This window comes from Rhea pennata, chromosome Z (genome assembly GCF_028389875.1).
Source record: "Rhea pennata isolate bPtePen1 chromosome Z, bPtePen1.pri, whole genome shotgun sequence".
Taxonomy (NCBI): Eukaryota; Metazoa; Chordata; class Aves; order Rheiformes; family Rheidae; genus Rhea; species Rhea pennata.
Genome location: NC_084702.1, coordinates 72,132,281 through 72,147,216, shown reverse-complemented (window position 1 = coordinate 72,147,216; position 14,936 = coordinate 72,132,281). Strand labels below are relative to the sequence as shown.

General features: G+C 40.9%; 1 protein-coding gene across 1 annotated transcript in view; it reads left to right on the top strand.

Moving 5' to 3' along the window:
• Positions 1-14,936, top strand: part of DNAI1 (dynein axonemal intermediate chain 1) — a 138,116-nt gene that overhangs the window by 3,922 nt on the left and 119,258 nt on the right. The window contains exons 2-7 of the mRNA XM_062600032.1: positions 6,265-6,333; positions 8,354-8,452; positions 9,354-9,434; positions 10,981-11,107; positions 12,519-12,598; positions 13,572-13,730. Coding sequence (XP_062456016.1) covers positions 6,265-6,333; positions 8,354-8,452; positions 9,354-9,434; positions 10,981-11,107; positions 12,519-12,598; positions 13,572-13,730 — 615 coding nt within the window. The remainder of the gene's footprint in view (positions 1-6,264; positions 6,334-8,353; positions 8,453-9,353; positions 9,435-10,980; positions 11,108-12,518; positions 12,599-13,571; positions 13,731-14,936) is intronic.

Genomic DNA, 14,936 nt, shown 5'->3' with positions numbered 1-14,936 from the left:
TCAGGAAAGCAGAATTCTGTCCATTTTGTGTGAAATGAGTTAATGAGTCTCAGATCAGCAATTAGTAGGTTGTCACATCACCAACAAAAATAGAAAGTAATAATCACTGGATAGAGTTAGTAAGAAGACCAAGGCTTAGATGGATGGTGAAGTATAATTCTTTATTTTCTTTTTTTATATTTTCTGTATTTTTCTGTATTCTATAATTCTGTAATTTCTATATTTTCCTCTTTTCAGGCCAAGTTGGAAGCATATTGGTAGGGTAAAACGGGCAAAACTCTCACCAGTGATTCTCTCTGATGTTTGCCCTCAGCTTACATGTTTCTTCAGAAACATAGATACAGAAACAAGATAGCTCTTCCCAAATGCCAACCAGTTAATGCCGCTGTGATATACAGCAATGTCCTGTAGAAAGTGGCCAGGAATTTCTCCTTATTTTAAATTTCCAATTTTATAATTAAAAATTATTTAGAGGAATTTAATTTGCAGACAGCCCGAGTACGGTACCTAAAAATACACTTAGATGTGAAGGTTGGACAGCTCAAATACAGCAACAGGAAAACTTCTAGCTGAAGGGTTTGATTTTGCAGCTATTTGTATCTCCTGATGGCTTATCTGCTTTAGGGGGAGTAGTGGGGAGAGAAAGGAGAGTTGAATGGAACTTAAAACATCATTTTTCATCTATTTCTTCTCTTCATCTGTGCTGCCCTGTTAGATTACTGTATCTTTACTCTAGGGGCTGTTTCCTAGCAAAGTCAGTATCTGGCCCAGGTAGGAATTTCTAGGCACTACTATCATAAATATGTCCTGGAAGAAAGATACAGAAGAAACCAATCATTTGAGCTTTCTAGATCCTTAATTTAGATATTATGACTGTTATGGAGTTCTAATTTCTTTTCATTGTGGGAATTGTACTAAGTCTGTTCTTTTATTCCACATAAGATGCAAATGGTCATCAGAGAAAACCATTTTTAGCATGCATAAATTTTTGCTTTGGCATTTTTTCCTATAGCACCTCCTGGTGTGGTCCGAGTTGTAATGCTGACCTGGAGGTGAGAAACTCCTTGTAATTCTTCTATCCCTTCTACATATTCCTTAGTTCCCTAGCAACAATGGCTCTTTTTTCTAATATAAATCTCCCATAATTATTCACTCTCTTGTTCTTGTTAATTATTACAGGTAGATATAGTAGCACCATTTCTTAGGAAGATTTATGAAGACTGTTGATGCTTTCTGTAGTAAGACCATCTTCAGTTTATATAGAATTTGTCAAAATTGAACTGTTTGGTTTGAACAGTTGTTTTCTGGGTGTCTGACATAAGCTACACTAAAAACTAATTCTCCGGGTGCTGAACCATGTAAACCAAAATTCTAGGAATGTCTTATTATGTGAACTCTGTCCGTGCTAGTAAGCCTGGGAGAGCTCCAGAGAGACAGGAAGCCTACCAGAAAGTGTGTGATTATGTAATTAATCAGTGTATCTTAATGTCTGTGCCCAATGGGATGAAATGAAGGTTACCACAGCAACCTCAATCCTCATGTTTTCTAACTTCTGAATGCTTCTCTTTGTGATCCTAATAATAGTCTGTTAACTTAAAATTGTCTTTGTCTAGCTAATTATATAACAGCAAAAATGTGCTTGAATTCTAGAGATGTGTATGAGGTCAGATCCTTGTCTGAGAATCCTGCTAGTCAACATACAGTCATTACGTTGATTTACAGTTACAGTTTATTTACTGCTTGCATTATGGGTGCATTTGCAACCTGTTGAACAAACACTGTATAAATACGGAACAGAGAAATAGTTCATACTGCAAGAGGATTACTACTTAAATAATACTCTCTGGGTAACACACTGATACAGTAAAGAAAAGAATGTGGAGAAGGTGGCCGTCACGCCAGCAACGTGAGCAATGGTGGCAGGACACCAGCTACCTGGATGCTATCACGGACTCTTCGCAGCTAATGGGCGAGAGAGGAGGGCTAGGGAAAGCTATCAAGAAGGACAACGTGCTGGCTTTGGAAAGGTTCACAGGGAGCTGCTTGCTTGCAAAAGACAAAGAAAGAGGAGAACGAGCACAGCAATACCCCCTGAAAAGGAATGTCAAGCCTGCCTTTTCTAGCAGACAGCACAGCAGTAGACATTGTGGTGTTATTTGAATGAGGAGACGGAGTAAAAGGTTTTGTATTCTTGACTGACATGTATTTGCCCTCTGTCTTGTCTCTTCTATAGGTTTAAAACAGATCTGCTAGTTTCAAAGAGTGTTCCCTAGTGCTAATACTGCTGGATTTGTTGTAGGCTGTAACCACAGGCAGTGGTAGTGCATCCCAGCGGGGTACCAAAGGCTGCCGTCTGCTTTTTACACTGGTTCCTGTGCAATATTGAGTCAAGTAGAGTTGCAATCTTTACCTTCACTGGCCAGGAGGGTCCAGAATAACACACAAACACTGTCACCAGCTTTTCTTATTGTCCATGTAGTACTGTGACGGGTGGTTTGTGTAAGCAGGAGAGAGAGGACCAAAGGACTGTGGAATGAGCTAAGGACCAGTGTCCTCCTAGTGCCCCCTCCTGCCTGCCAGCTCTCGGCTGGTCCGGCTGCGTTTGTCCTGTCTGCGTAGACTATGCAGGAAAGAGATCTGTGTGATACCCAAATAGCCCCAAGGCATAATTGTCAGGGTTTTTAAGAGGTTGACTTTCTTTTTTTTAGATCAAAATGAGGGTGTACAGTCCAACTGTAGCCTATCTGATGTAGATCCTGGAGCAAACTGTCCTGCCAGTTGCGTCCTTGCTCCCTCCTGTGGGGAACTTGTTAGCTTTGCTCCCAAGGGAGCCTCGAGCAAGTGGGCAGGAGCACCGTGTCAGCAGGCAGGGCCAAGGTCTGGCGGTAAGGTGAGAGGGAGACAAGTGAGCAAGGGCAAATCCAACCAGCTGGTGCAGTGAGACCCCTCCCTTGCACATCTTCTCCCAGTCACACGCGACTGGATGTCGTACTTGCATCTTTTTTACCAGTTGATAAAGCATAATAACATGCATGGAGCAAAACTGGAGGCTTTCAGAGCCTGGTTCTTTGTTGTGATAGCCTGTAAACTCAATTATCTTGCTTGTGGGCAAAGAGCAAGTGCACTTTATATAGCCAAGAATTTATTGTTAGAATAATAGAAATCTTAGCAGTCTAAGCATTATTCACCTAGATCTAATTATTTTAGAAAAAAATAGAAATACTTCTATGCAGAGAAAGTTTAAATATTAATAATAATAATAAAATTGCTATACACAAATATCTTAGTTTATACGTCTTTCCCCAGTGTTATTCTTCTGCTCCTCTGGATCCCAAGGTGGGTGGTTTAATTTTAGTGCTGGTGGGGATGTAATGGTGAGCTGTCAGCATTTGGAGTCCTTCACCGGGAAGAATATGGTGTTCATATTGATGATTTCTTCTTCCTTACCCTAAGATCCACTTGGCCTCGCTTTAATAGTCATAAAACTGTGGTGGTACCATGCAAAGATAAACAAAAGTAAAACAAATTAGCGATAGTCATAGAAAAGTTGACACCTGATCCATCAGAAAAAATTGCTGTTCAGCTAAACCAAATAAAACAAAACTACAGGAAAATCAAGAAAAGTTCAGACAGAACAAGCCTCAGGAGCCTCTGTCCTGAGGCCTTGCAAACTCAGTGCAAAGCCTGCAGCCAGTTACTAGCAAAGGCAGTACTGCATTACAGGGCTGCTTGGTTACAACCTGGATGAAGTCTTGGGGATAGACTGAACAGGTGAGTTATAAGCTTGAAGAACATTCCTGAGCCGAGAAGTGAGAGATGTGCGAGTGGGAGAGTGGCAGCACGAAGCCGAGACCTGACCGCTTCCCTGTGACAGAGGTGCCGTGTGCCACATCCACGTTGCTCTGGGTTTCACTGGCGTTCGTGCCCTCTCGTTCCTCACTTCCTAGGCTGTGCTAAATCACTGCTGCCTTTCTGACACCAGGGCTGGCTCTCTGTCCTGCCGAGCCTTCCTGGGGCGGGGAGGAGGACAGGGTCTGTGCTGCTTCCTTCCAGGGGAGTCAAGTTCTAGCTTCTTGGGTTTTAATAGAATTGCAGAGATTTATTCACTGGTGGTTCTTTAGATGATGCTAATTGAAATGTGTGCAACTGCCAAAACCAATTACCCTCAGATTGCCTTGTCAATGCCTTTACTGTTGGATAAGTGCTTTTATAGACTCATTTACAGAGGCTAATAGTAAGGAGGCTTTGTTTTGTGTTTAAAATTAGCAGTTTGATTTTGATTTGGGTCTAAATTAAATTCTGCTGTGAAAATCTGTCTTAAATTTTGTTACTTAAATCACATCTAATTCACATGTAGCATGTTCCTTGTAGGACAGGCTGCTGTGTTACCTGCTGCCGAGCGATTGCCCTGGGGGAAGAGGCCAGCAGCGTCAGCCGGTGGTGTGAGCAGTGGCTGTGACACTGCGGCTCAGGGCTGCTCTGCTCCACTACCTGCTCATGGTGGGAATTTAAGAAAATGTCGTAACTCTTTATTTTCCCCAAGAGTAATAGCACATTTTATTTCAAAGTGCGTCACATTTTCTAAGCATGGAGATGTATGTCGGCTCATTTCTCATTCATTGGTTTGAATATGCCTTTTTCATAATAATTAAAAAAACCTCGATACCTTGTTAATGTCAGCAATCTCTCAAGGCTTAACTTGTACAAAGGGGAACAACATTAAAGCTTTCAGTCTCACATCATCTTGAAATATTTTTCTTCTGAATTCTTATTGCCAGGTCTTAACAAGTAATGGAGTTTTAGAAATAAGACTGGGGGAAGTTGGATCAAAGTCATTATGGCTACATAACTGCTTAATACATGGAAAGCAGACGGTAGAAGTGGAAATTTAATTTTCATAATAAAGGAGACTCTAGGAATTTGTGTAGAGACCCACGCTTCGTAAGGTATTCATAAGTTGTATGGAAAAGGGGATGAATAATAGATAATGAGATAAAGCTAGGCTTTCTAGTAGAAAAACTGGGAAAATCAGATGAAAATAGCAAGTGGTAGACTTAAACAGCAAGCCGTGGTTCTTTGCATCAGCATGCAGTTGCACTACGGGAATCCCTGCTGCAGGAAGTTGTGCATGCTAAAAATATACACAGATTCAAAAATGACTGAATAGGTTTGTAGAGAAAGAGGTCCAGTGATGCAAAATAAAAAGAATAACATTTCTGATTAAGAATTCCCTGCTGGTGGCTGAAAGGGCATCCTGGAGAATGCTCCATGGATATCTGCGTTTGAATACTGTTGGAGACTGATACTTGTCTAGGTGGAGCGTTCTTCTGAGCTGAAAGGCACACTCTTATGTTCTTCTAAAGAAGATTGAAAAACACACGAGAGCCTCCCCCACTCCGTTATTTTCATTCCCACTTCTCCTCTTGCAAACCCTTCTGTCCTCTGACAAAGTCAAGGTTTTTCCATGCAAATTGCTCTGTTTTTACCATCCATCCCATCTGATCTCCTAATCACCTTTGTACCCACTTCTGTACCTTCTTCTCAGCCAGGCTCTTCTTAAAATAAGGTACTTTTACTCACTGTCTTCTGAGTTCTCTTCCTATTTGTCGCTCAGTGTCCTCTCAAAGGGATCCTCTTTGTTTCCTCTCCTACTTTCTGTAAAGCTTTCATGAGACTTTGTCGCTGGCGCCCTTCTCTTATTCTTTAACCTCTAAGTAACCCCTCCTAGAAATGCACTGTAAGGCTCCCCATGCTTTTTTTCATTATTTTCTTTAAAGCCTGTCCTAAAACCTTTTTTTCTTCTTTTTTCTTTTATTTTTTTTTTTTTTTTTTGCTCTGATGCACTCAGCAGATTGACAGTGGTTGACTTCCCAGCTGTTCATCAGTGTTTTCAATTGCCTTTCAGCACTCATTACTCCCTGGGTATTAATCTGCTGTCCCTTGCCTCGCCGCAACATGCGAGCATTTGGGGCAAAAGCAGTCTTTCTGAGGTGTTTGAATAGGATGCTAGAATGCAGCATGTAGAACATTTAGGTTTATAACAGACGAGGGGTTACAAGCGTAGAGCGTAGTGTTGCTTCATGCAGGTAAACTGTTGTTTTATATTATGAAGGTGACTGCTTTTCATTCAGGTGATTTATAGGCAAAGCACTGGAGTATTTTGGCATTGTGGGAGATGTTAGCAAGCAGAATGAAGTTAGTCTGCTTTAGTTAAATTAGGAAAAAAATGTTTCAGAGGTTTTCATGGTTACATTATTTCTCCAGGGCCAAACTGGACCTTCAGGAGGAAAGGCAGTACCACAAAGGCCTGCTAAACCTGTATCCAAAAAACGGGTAAGATCCACAAATCCAAGAGTTTTTAAAAAGCTTTTTTTTTTTCTTCCAATCTATGAGATACAAACTGGAGTGCATCTGAATAATGTCATATTTTATAGAGTTTGTAACATTACAATATATTTAGCACTAAGAGATTGCTCTAGATTTCCACAGAGGAGGGAATTCTCTAGTAAATCAGAATAAAAATGGAAATTAAAATGAAAACACAATTTAGGCAAATGGCAAAATGAAAGGATTAAAAAAGGTTTGTGATGTAAATTCCAAAGTATAAGCAGCCATGGACTGTGAAAAAAAGTGCCTTCTCTGGTTAGAAAATTCAGAACATAGCCCAGATTCATATAATTAACGTACAAGTACAGCATTAGATGGAACAATGTCAACTTTTTGACTGTTAGACTCGTGGTAATGCTTTTCATTGCCAGGCAAGTAAATGCATAGTGGGGCAGCCTAATCTACGTTCCTCTTAAATAGGGCCAAGTCATGAGCTGATGTAAATTCGTTTAGCTCCATTGACAAGGATGGAGGAAGGCAAATTTACGTCAACCCAGTATTCTTTAAGCTGGCATGGTTTGCAAACAGCTTTTCACTTTGTAAGACAAATCACAGTCTTGTTAAACATTCTTCTTTTGATCCTTTAAAAAGGTATTTACCTTTGCATAAAAAAGATAAATTAAAAAAAGTTTACCAGTTTAAAACCTAACAGTATTTTAATCAACATCTCAGGAAAAACAGCACTGAACTGACTGGCTTTGAATTATATAAGATACATGTCCTACAAGCAGGTGTTTCTGTGGGTGACACTACATCAGGAATGACTGTTCTTCTGTCGCAGTCTCTTGAGAATAAGAGAGCCTGACCTTGTTCCAGTTTGCCTCATTTCAGTTCGCTTTTCCCTGGTGGAAACTAGATTACAGCCTGCAAGTTTCCTTAGATGCTTGGCATATGCAGAATTCTCTGTTGCTTTCAGCCACTGCACGTTTATACACGGCACCGTCCTTTTTACCTTTGTGATGCTCTGCAGTTAGCAAAGCTTTGCTGGGGCAGCAGCACTCACCAAAAATAATGTGAATGTTCTTTCTTCCTCTTCCCACTCAGGCCTCTTCATGGGCTATCCTGGAGTGGTCCTGCGATCTGTACTCCAGGCACTGTACCTGCAAACAGCCCTCACTTACACCCTGGACACATTGACAGCTGCATACAGCTATGAAGTTTAATAGACCTGAGAGAATGGTGTTTAAAGGAATGATTGATTTATTTTAAATCAGCTCATTACACATTTCAAACTGAGGGAGAAATTTTGCCCTGAGCACCTAAACTCTTTAATCAGCAACTTGGTGTTCTGGCAGTTTATCTGTAATGACGAGGAATTGAAATTCGTGCCTGCAGTGATCCCTTTCCTATTAAAGACATTGTATCATGACACCAACCCAAGCCCAGCCCAAGGAGACCAGCTCTCTGTGTATTGAGAGTGCAGACCACATGGCCTTTGAAGAAAATGGCTAACATTTCTCCAGAAGTCCCATCCCTACAGTTTTTTTAATCTTGAACTAGTTTCTAAGTGTATCTTATAGAACTTCAGAAGTAATCATGAGTCTTAAGTAATCACAAATCTTTGATTAGTGCTAAACTATAGCCAATTTGGTTCTGATATGGCCAAAAGAAACAGAATTGTCAACTTCTAAACTGAAACTGTAGTGCAGTTACTTGAGTTTTGTTACTGGAGTTACTCCAGTTTTGTTACAGGCCAGGAGCTGTTTTCAATCAGCAGCTCCTCGAGCTGAGGGCAAATTCACAGTTGTCCTGCTCACACCCGTTGAATTCTTGCTGGCAGCTGTAGACATTCAACAATCTTCAAATTTTGTCCTGCCATTTGGGGCTGTCTGGTCTGGTCAAAGCACAGATAAACAAGGAAGCGCAGTTGCCTCTTCCTCACTCCACATTTGGAGAAGTGCTACTTGGGAGCAAGTGAAGTAATCACAGTCTTGGTGCACTAATGAGCTTGCTGTTCCTATGCTAGGATGAAGATGTGTCCACTGAACTGGGAGAGGGGCTTGATGAATGGGCAGCAGCAAAGACTCTAATCAAACCCCCAGATCAACTGGAGTTGACAGAAGCTGTGAGTAAAACTGTTCCTGGAATTGGCATGAGATATATACAAAACTCCCCAAAATGAAGCGTGACTCCTGCCCCTTTCTTCTGAAGGACATTCTGCTAGAGTGAAAAGCCCCAGCACTTGCTAGTATACAGCACCTGCAGTTTAAACCAAAATGTCTTTCAGCAGGAAAACTGGGAGTATGTGCTTTGAAATACAGCCCTGGGCTTAAGGCAAATTAACTCCATATGGAAAGTTCTTACTTCTTGTTCCAATGAGAGAAAGAAGCCAGGACTTAGCCATGCTGAGGAGGGTCCTGCAGCCAACCCTGTGCTTTTTAGGGGCCGGCGGGAGTCTGGGGGGGTCCTGTAGCTGTGTAGCTGTTTCTTTTCAGCTTGGTTTAGTGGCATTGCAGAGTCTTTCACCCTTCTGACTGCAGTTGTTTCCCTGTTCTGCACTACAGTATAAAATTCTCAAATGGTAGCTACACATACCTCCTCTTGCTCAGGGAGTGCAAACAGTTGACACAAGCGCAGCTTTTTGTAAGCAGTGGCTGATCTTGCAAGCATTGCTACTGAGCTTAGTTTTTATTGTATTTTTGGATTGCATAGCTTCAAGACAGGGGTTGTCTTTCTTGCCGTATAGAAGACATCTAGCTTTTTGTAAGTGCTACTTCAACCTAGCAAAAAATTTACATGACAGCTGAAGAATTCAAGATAGGAAGCAAAATGACTGTGTTCTTGATCTCCTCTGAGCTAGCTTGCTCCAGCCATTGCTGTTGTGGAGATAATCACCTCTAAGTCAGATATTTGCAGCAAATGAACATCACAAAAATGAGCATAAATGACCTGGTGATTTTCTTATGCTATATGTAACATTAACAGTGGAATTTTATTTATGATACTATTTTGTCTCCATTCTGCAGGAATTAAAAGAGGAATTTACACGCATCCTGACAGCTAATAATCCCCATGCTCCCCAGAATATTGTCAGATACAGCTTTAAAGTAAGTGTGGCATGACCTGTAAATCCAGGATAAGATTTTTTGTCATTAGATGCTTTTGTGATTGGTTTTTATTTATAAACAAGAAAATTTCTTTAACCTGGCTTTGTCTTCTTACATATTTACTGTCGATGGTTCCTAAGTGTTTTGCAGAGGGTAAGAGTCTGAAGTCATTGACAACCTATTTATTCAGGAAAAGCAGATAAAAATTACTCACTGAGTCCTGACAGTGAACATAATTAGTTCATTGCCATAATCTCAGGCAATAAGTTTTTCCATTCGGTGGTGATTAAAGGAGAAAAGGCGACACTATATGCAATGTGTAGGATGTTTATGCTTGAGTGTCTTCACATCAAGTGTCGATTGTTTGAGTTATAGGAGAGTTCAGAAATGTGCTCTGGGAAGTCAGTGACAAGAGCTCTATTCGTGATGAGTAGGTGTGAGCAAGGGAGCATGCATCGGTGAATACCAGGGAACTTCCAAGACTCACACCTTCACATTTTTATGTGCAGAGCAAATGCTGTTATTACCCTGGAGCAGCCTTCCCCAGATAGTTTGTACAGCTAGCTAACTAGGCTGCTGCAGAGTAGGGGATGGGAGGATAGCCCTGCCTCCCATACTTTCCTTGAAAGGGTTGCACCCCAGGAAAGAAATGAGAGTATGCAGTGACAGTTCCTCCAGCTCTGGTATTTGATTATCTCCAAATTTAGGTGGGGAGTAGACAACCATCCTAAGCCTGTCTCATCTCTGTGCTACTGTAAGAAGTTTGACCAACTGTTATGCTGGATAGGAGAGAAAAGAATCTGTGGAAGCAGATGGGGTCAGTTTCTCTTCTCCTTGCAGTTGGCATTTTCAATATTTATGAGATGGAAATAGGTGATGAATGATCTCTATCTTCAGATCCTTCTCAGTGACTGAAATGGGCTTGATGCTATGTTGTGATTGGTATAGAAAATGATGGTATTTTTCATAGAGAACAAATTAATGAAGCAGCTGAGGTCTACAGTGGCTTCTGATTACATTTAGGTGAAACTCAAAGTCTTAATATGTGGTTTGAGCCTAGGTTGATGTCTGTGCTATATGGTGGTCTAGAAGCAAGTGCCAATCAAGCTAGCTTCAAACAGCTGAATTAGTGCAGTGCTTATTACCCTGGGCACAAAGCTAAGAGCCTGTACTGTCTCCAGGTTAGAGCTGCTGTCTCTGAATGGTTCTGCTCTTGTATAGGTATGACAGCTCATTCATGGATCTCAGCACAGCGTGATGCTGGAGTCTTCTAGTGATTGCTGTGTAGTAGAGATGTACCAAAACTGGATGTAAACTCGCTGTTGTACTGGTGGAGGACTAGAGCTTTCATGTTACTGCTTTTTTCCTTGTGTTTTGAACTTCTGGCTCTCAGTGTCATGAGATAGCAATAGCTGCTAGAATTTGGTGTAAATATGTGTATCAGTATGGAACTGACTTGGCTCTAGCAATTAAGGCTACACAGTATTTTTTTACTTAAAATCATGTATTTCTCCCTACTGGTTTTGTTATTTTTACCTATCTGTAGGAACGAACATACAAGCCAATAAGCTATGTGGATCAAATGGCCATTCACTTCTCTTTGAATGGAAACATGATACTCAAAGATTCAGATGAAGGCAGACGACAGAATGCCAGATCAAGCATTGAAGCAGGTAGGTTTATTATCTGAAACCACAATCATTCTTAGTTAACCACTAGTATCATTTATTCAACATGTTGGAGTGATCATGCTTCATGACTAGAGAATGGAATAACTTTTATTTTGGTTTGTATCCTTCTTGTGGAAACAAAATAATAAAAACAGTGAGATATTTGCCACAGTGCAAAAACCAGTGTATGCTTTCATGGCCAGGTGAACACTAGCATCATCAACTGAATTTTTCAGAGCTATTTTGTGGCTTTTAAGTAGCTTACACTGCAGTTAGTTGGATATACATGTCTAAACTCCTTATCCTGCTTTGAAAGTTCAGCCGTGATTTAAAGTTTAAGGTAGTCTTAAAGTAGAAATGATTGGAGGCTGCGTGAGCATTCAGGAAATTGTCGTATACTTGTTCCATTCTTACACTCTCTCCAAAGCATCTGCTTCTGGACAATGTGAGATATAAGATACTGGGCAAGGTGGTGCTTTGACCTAAGCTAGTATGGCCATTTTTAGGTTCTTAGTTAAGAAACATACCTTAATTCCAAGGCTCAAAAGCTGTTTCCGTAAATAGTTCTAGGTTGAATTTTCATCAGAGAAATCTGTACTGTTTAGAAATTTTCTCATTTTCCCACTATTTGTGAAAGGAGAAGTTATGTCACAAATCCTGCCCTTTTAAGGTGGCAACTTTCAGGCACGGTGGTACCATTGCATAAGCTCCTGAGGATGGTTATTACTTGTGGCCTCTGAGGGTCAGTGCCTCTTTGAATTTACACTTAACAAAATTTGTATGAGGATTTGAAGTAAGACAAAGTGCTGAGTGGGATCTTCAGTGCCACAAAAGCATGGATTATTGTTCCTGGCAGGGCATTGTTTTCATAGATTCTAAGCTGGCTAGTTTAAAGTAACCTTATAGCTTGATGCTAACATGACTATCCACTCAAGGCTGTGATTGGAATATAGACATCCATCATTCTCTAACATAGCTACTATATTCATTTTTATCCATATAAAGAAGAACAAACCACATTACCACTCTTTTGTACCAGTCATTCTTCATGGCTGTATGTGATTACAGCCATTTTTGCAGGGTAGAAAGTTCGAGAACTGAAGGCAAAGCCAAAAACTACCCAGATCAGTAGTGGATTTCAGAGATTTGATCTGAGTGAAAATCAGAGTTTTGATTCCAGTCTAGCCAGAATTACTGGAGTAATCATTATCGTTATAATAATAATACTGTCTCCTTGTGTGGCTTTGAGCAAACCATTACCCTGCAAAATGAGAGTGGGCCACAGTGGTAACTAACGAGAAAGCATTTGAAAAGGATGCATACGTAGTAATGCTTTAGAAGATAGACAGGTCTGCAAAACGTGGGATGATATACCTATTAGCTAAGGCTTATATACTTATCTCTTTGTTATCAGAAAAGCCCCCTATTGAGGATTCTACGATAATATCTGAAGAGGCAGAGATTAAAGATGAAGAAAGCACAGAAGATATACAGGTAATTCTCCATAGTTAGCTGAGAGCTGCTCATCTTATTTTTAATATTAGTTTTGAAATTCACTTTATTATAAAATGGATGGACTGACTCAGAAGCTTCTGTAATTGATTTCTTTATGTCTGAGATATCTCTGCTGAGATCCTGCAGTCTCTACCAAAGAGCTTGGGTCCTCCTCCTCTTGTTTGGTTTGGAGGAGACACATGAGGGATGACAGGTACCTGCATACAAGGTCTATCTTCATCCAGAGAGTCCATCCAGATAGACTGTAGTTTTCTGGGACCTGAAAACTGCCTGGACAACCTGTCCATCCCTGAAAGGGAAATTGGGCAAAAGCAAAATGTGAAGAGATGAAAGCAGTAGGTGTAACTACCTGAAATAAGTGGTAGCCTGACTTAAAGGTAGGTGGCTAGTCAGAAAAGGAGCATGCTATGAGAAGTTTGTTTTTACTCAAACTGTGTCAGGCCCTGGAATCAAGATCTGACTAATTTCAAATAAATTTCATCTCTTTAACAAGGAAATGAAAATATGGCATATGGGACTGATCCTTGGCTCTAGTTCCTTTTGTCATAGGCAATCATGCTATATTACCCAATTCATGTAAGGCTCTATTTTAAAGTAACTATCTGGTAGCTGGATATCTTCTAATTTCCAGTTGATTTCCAGCGATTTTTTCCAGTGTCAACTTGTAGCCACTTGAATTTTTGCCAACATTGTCTTCTAGCTGAAACAGCTTTTTCTCTCCAGTGTACTCTATCTGTCTAATGTATTTCTGCAGGACTATGTCCTTTCAGCTACAATTGGCCTGGGTTGAAAAAAAAATTACTTATTTTTCTGTTTCACTACTGACCTCTCAATCTTCAACAATAATCTCCTGTACTGGAGAGCAGAAATCCAACAGTCTGAGATAAAGCCCTTCTGAAGAGGGAAAGCGATGTCTGATTCTTTCAGTGTACAGTTTCTGCTCTACTTGCAGGCTGCAGGGGAGGAAGAGGCAGAGGAGGCAGGAACAGCAGAAGTAGCTGAAGCAGCAGAGGCAGAAGAACCTCCTCCCCCGAGACCAAAGGAGCGCAAGCTTGCGAACCAGTTCAACTTCATTGAGAGAGCTTCAAAGACGCTCAACAACCCTTTGCGGGTATGCTGCTTCTGCCATTTCCTTCGTTTTCTTTCCTTCGGGAGGATATGTAGAGCATCTTTTTTTTATGTTATATCCTGTAATCCCTGCAGATACTGTTGTGAGGAAAAATTAGTGACTAACTGTAGTAAAACATTTGAGGTGGTGAAAATGGTGACAAAAAAATTCTTGCCTCAGGGACCCTTGAGCAGCCTACAAGAGATTTTGGTGCCACTGTAAATCTTTACGTCTTTAGTTGGATATAGCATTTTTCATCTCTATTTTCTTACCTGAAAAAGAAGGATAGACCAATGGTTAGGGCAGTAGCTGAAGGCTTGAAATCCCTAGCCAGTTCATTTTTCTTTTGCCACAGACTTCCTGTGCAGCCTTATTCTTCAATTCTTATCTGCAGAGCAGGGATATAAGCACCTATTTATTGCAAGAGGACTGTAAAGACAAAGGTGTTGAAGTTTCTGTTAAGCTCAGGTGCTACAGTATCAGGCTTGTGTAAGAATGGCAGATGTTTGCTGCTGCTATGCAGTACATCTCCATCCCTTTGTGCCTGTGCTTTGGGGTCAGTACAGATCCAAGACCTTATGTTCCCCACACCTCTTACTGAGCCTGTGGCCATTTGAAGGGAGTGGGTCTTCACAGGGCCCCCCGACAGAGCAGTATCAGTGATGTTTGCCCCTAGCTGAGAGGTCAGACAGCAGATTCCTCTGAGTATGAGATACGTGTTTCAGAGAGAAAATTCTGCCATTTGCCCTGCTGCTTTGGAGTCCAAATCTATACAGCTTCCCCAGAGAGCCTACCTGCCTGCTTTGCAGCCGTTTCACTTAAGGTGAAAGCCTGTAGGACTGATGAGCTTGGAGAAATCTGAGACTTACTGTGTTACTGGAGCTACTGTCTCCTAAAAGAGAAGTCACCAGTGGAGATGGAGGATCTAAGGAGAGTCTATACAGTTGCAAGGTACTTGCTCCAGATTCTGCATCTTTTAAAATCCCCATAGAGGACACAGAATCCCTGTAGAGGACACAGAATTTTTTATTTCTCTTTCCCTAGTTCTGCATATTCCTTTCCCACTGATATTACTGAAAAGTGCCTTCACTGCCTTCACTGCCTTTGAAAGCAGAATCTGGCCCTTAAATAGCTGTGAAGTACTGTTGTGCATTGTGAAGGATGTGCAATTTCCACCTCTCAGACTGCTACATTTCAGAGGCCAGTGAA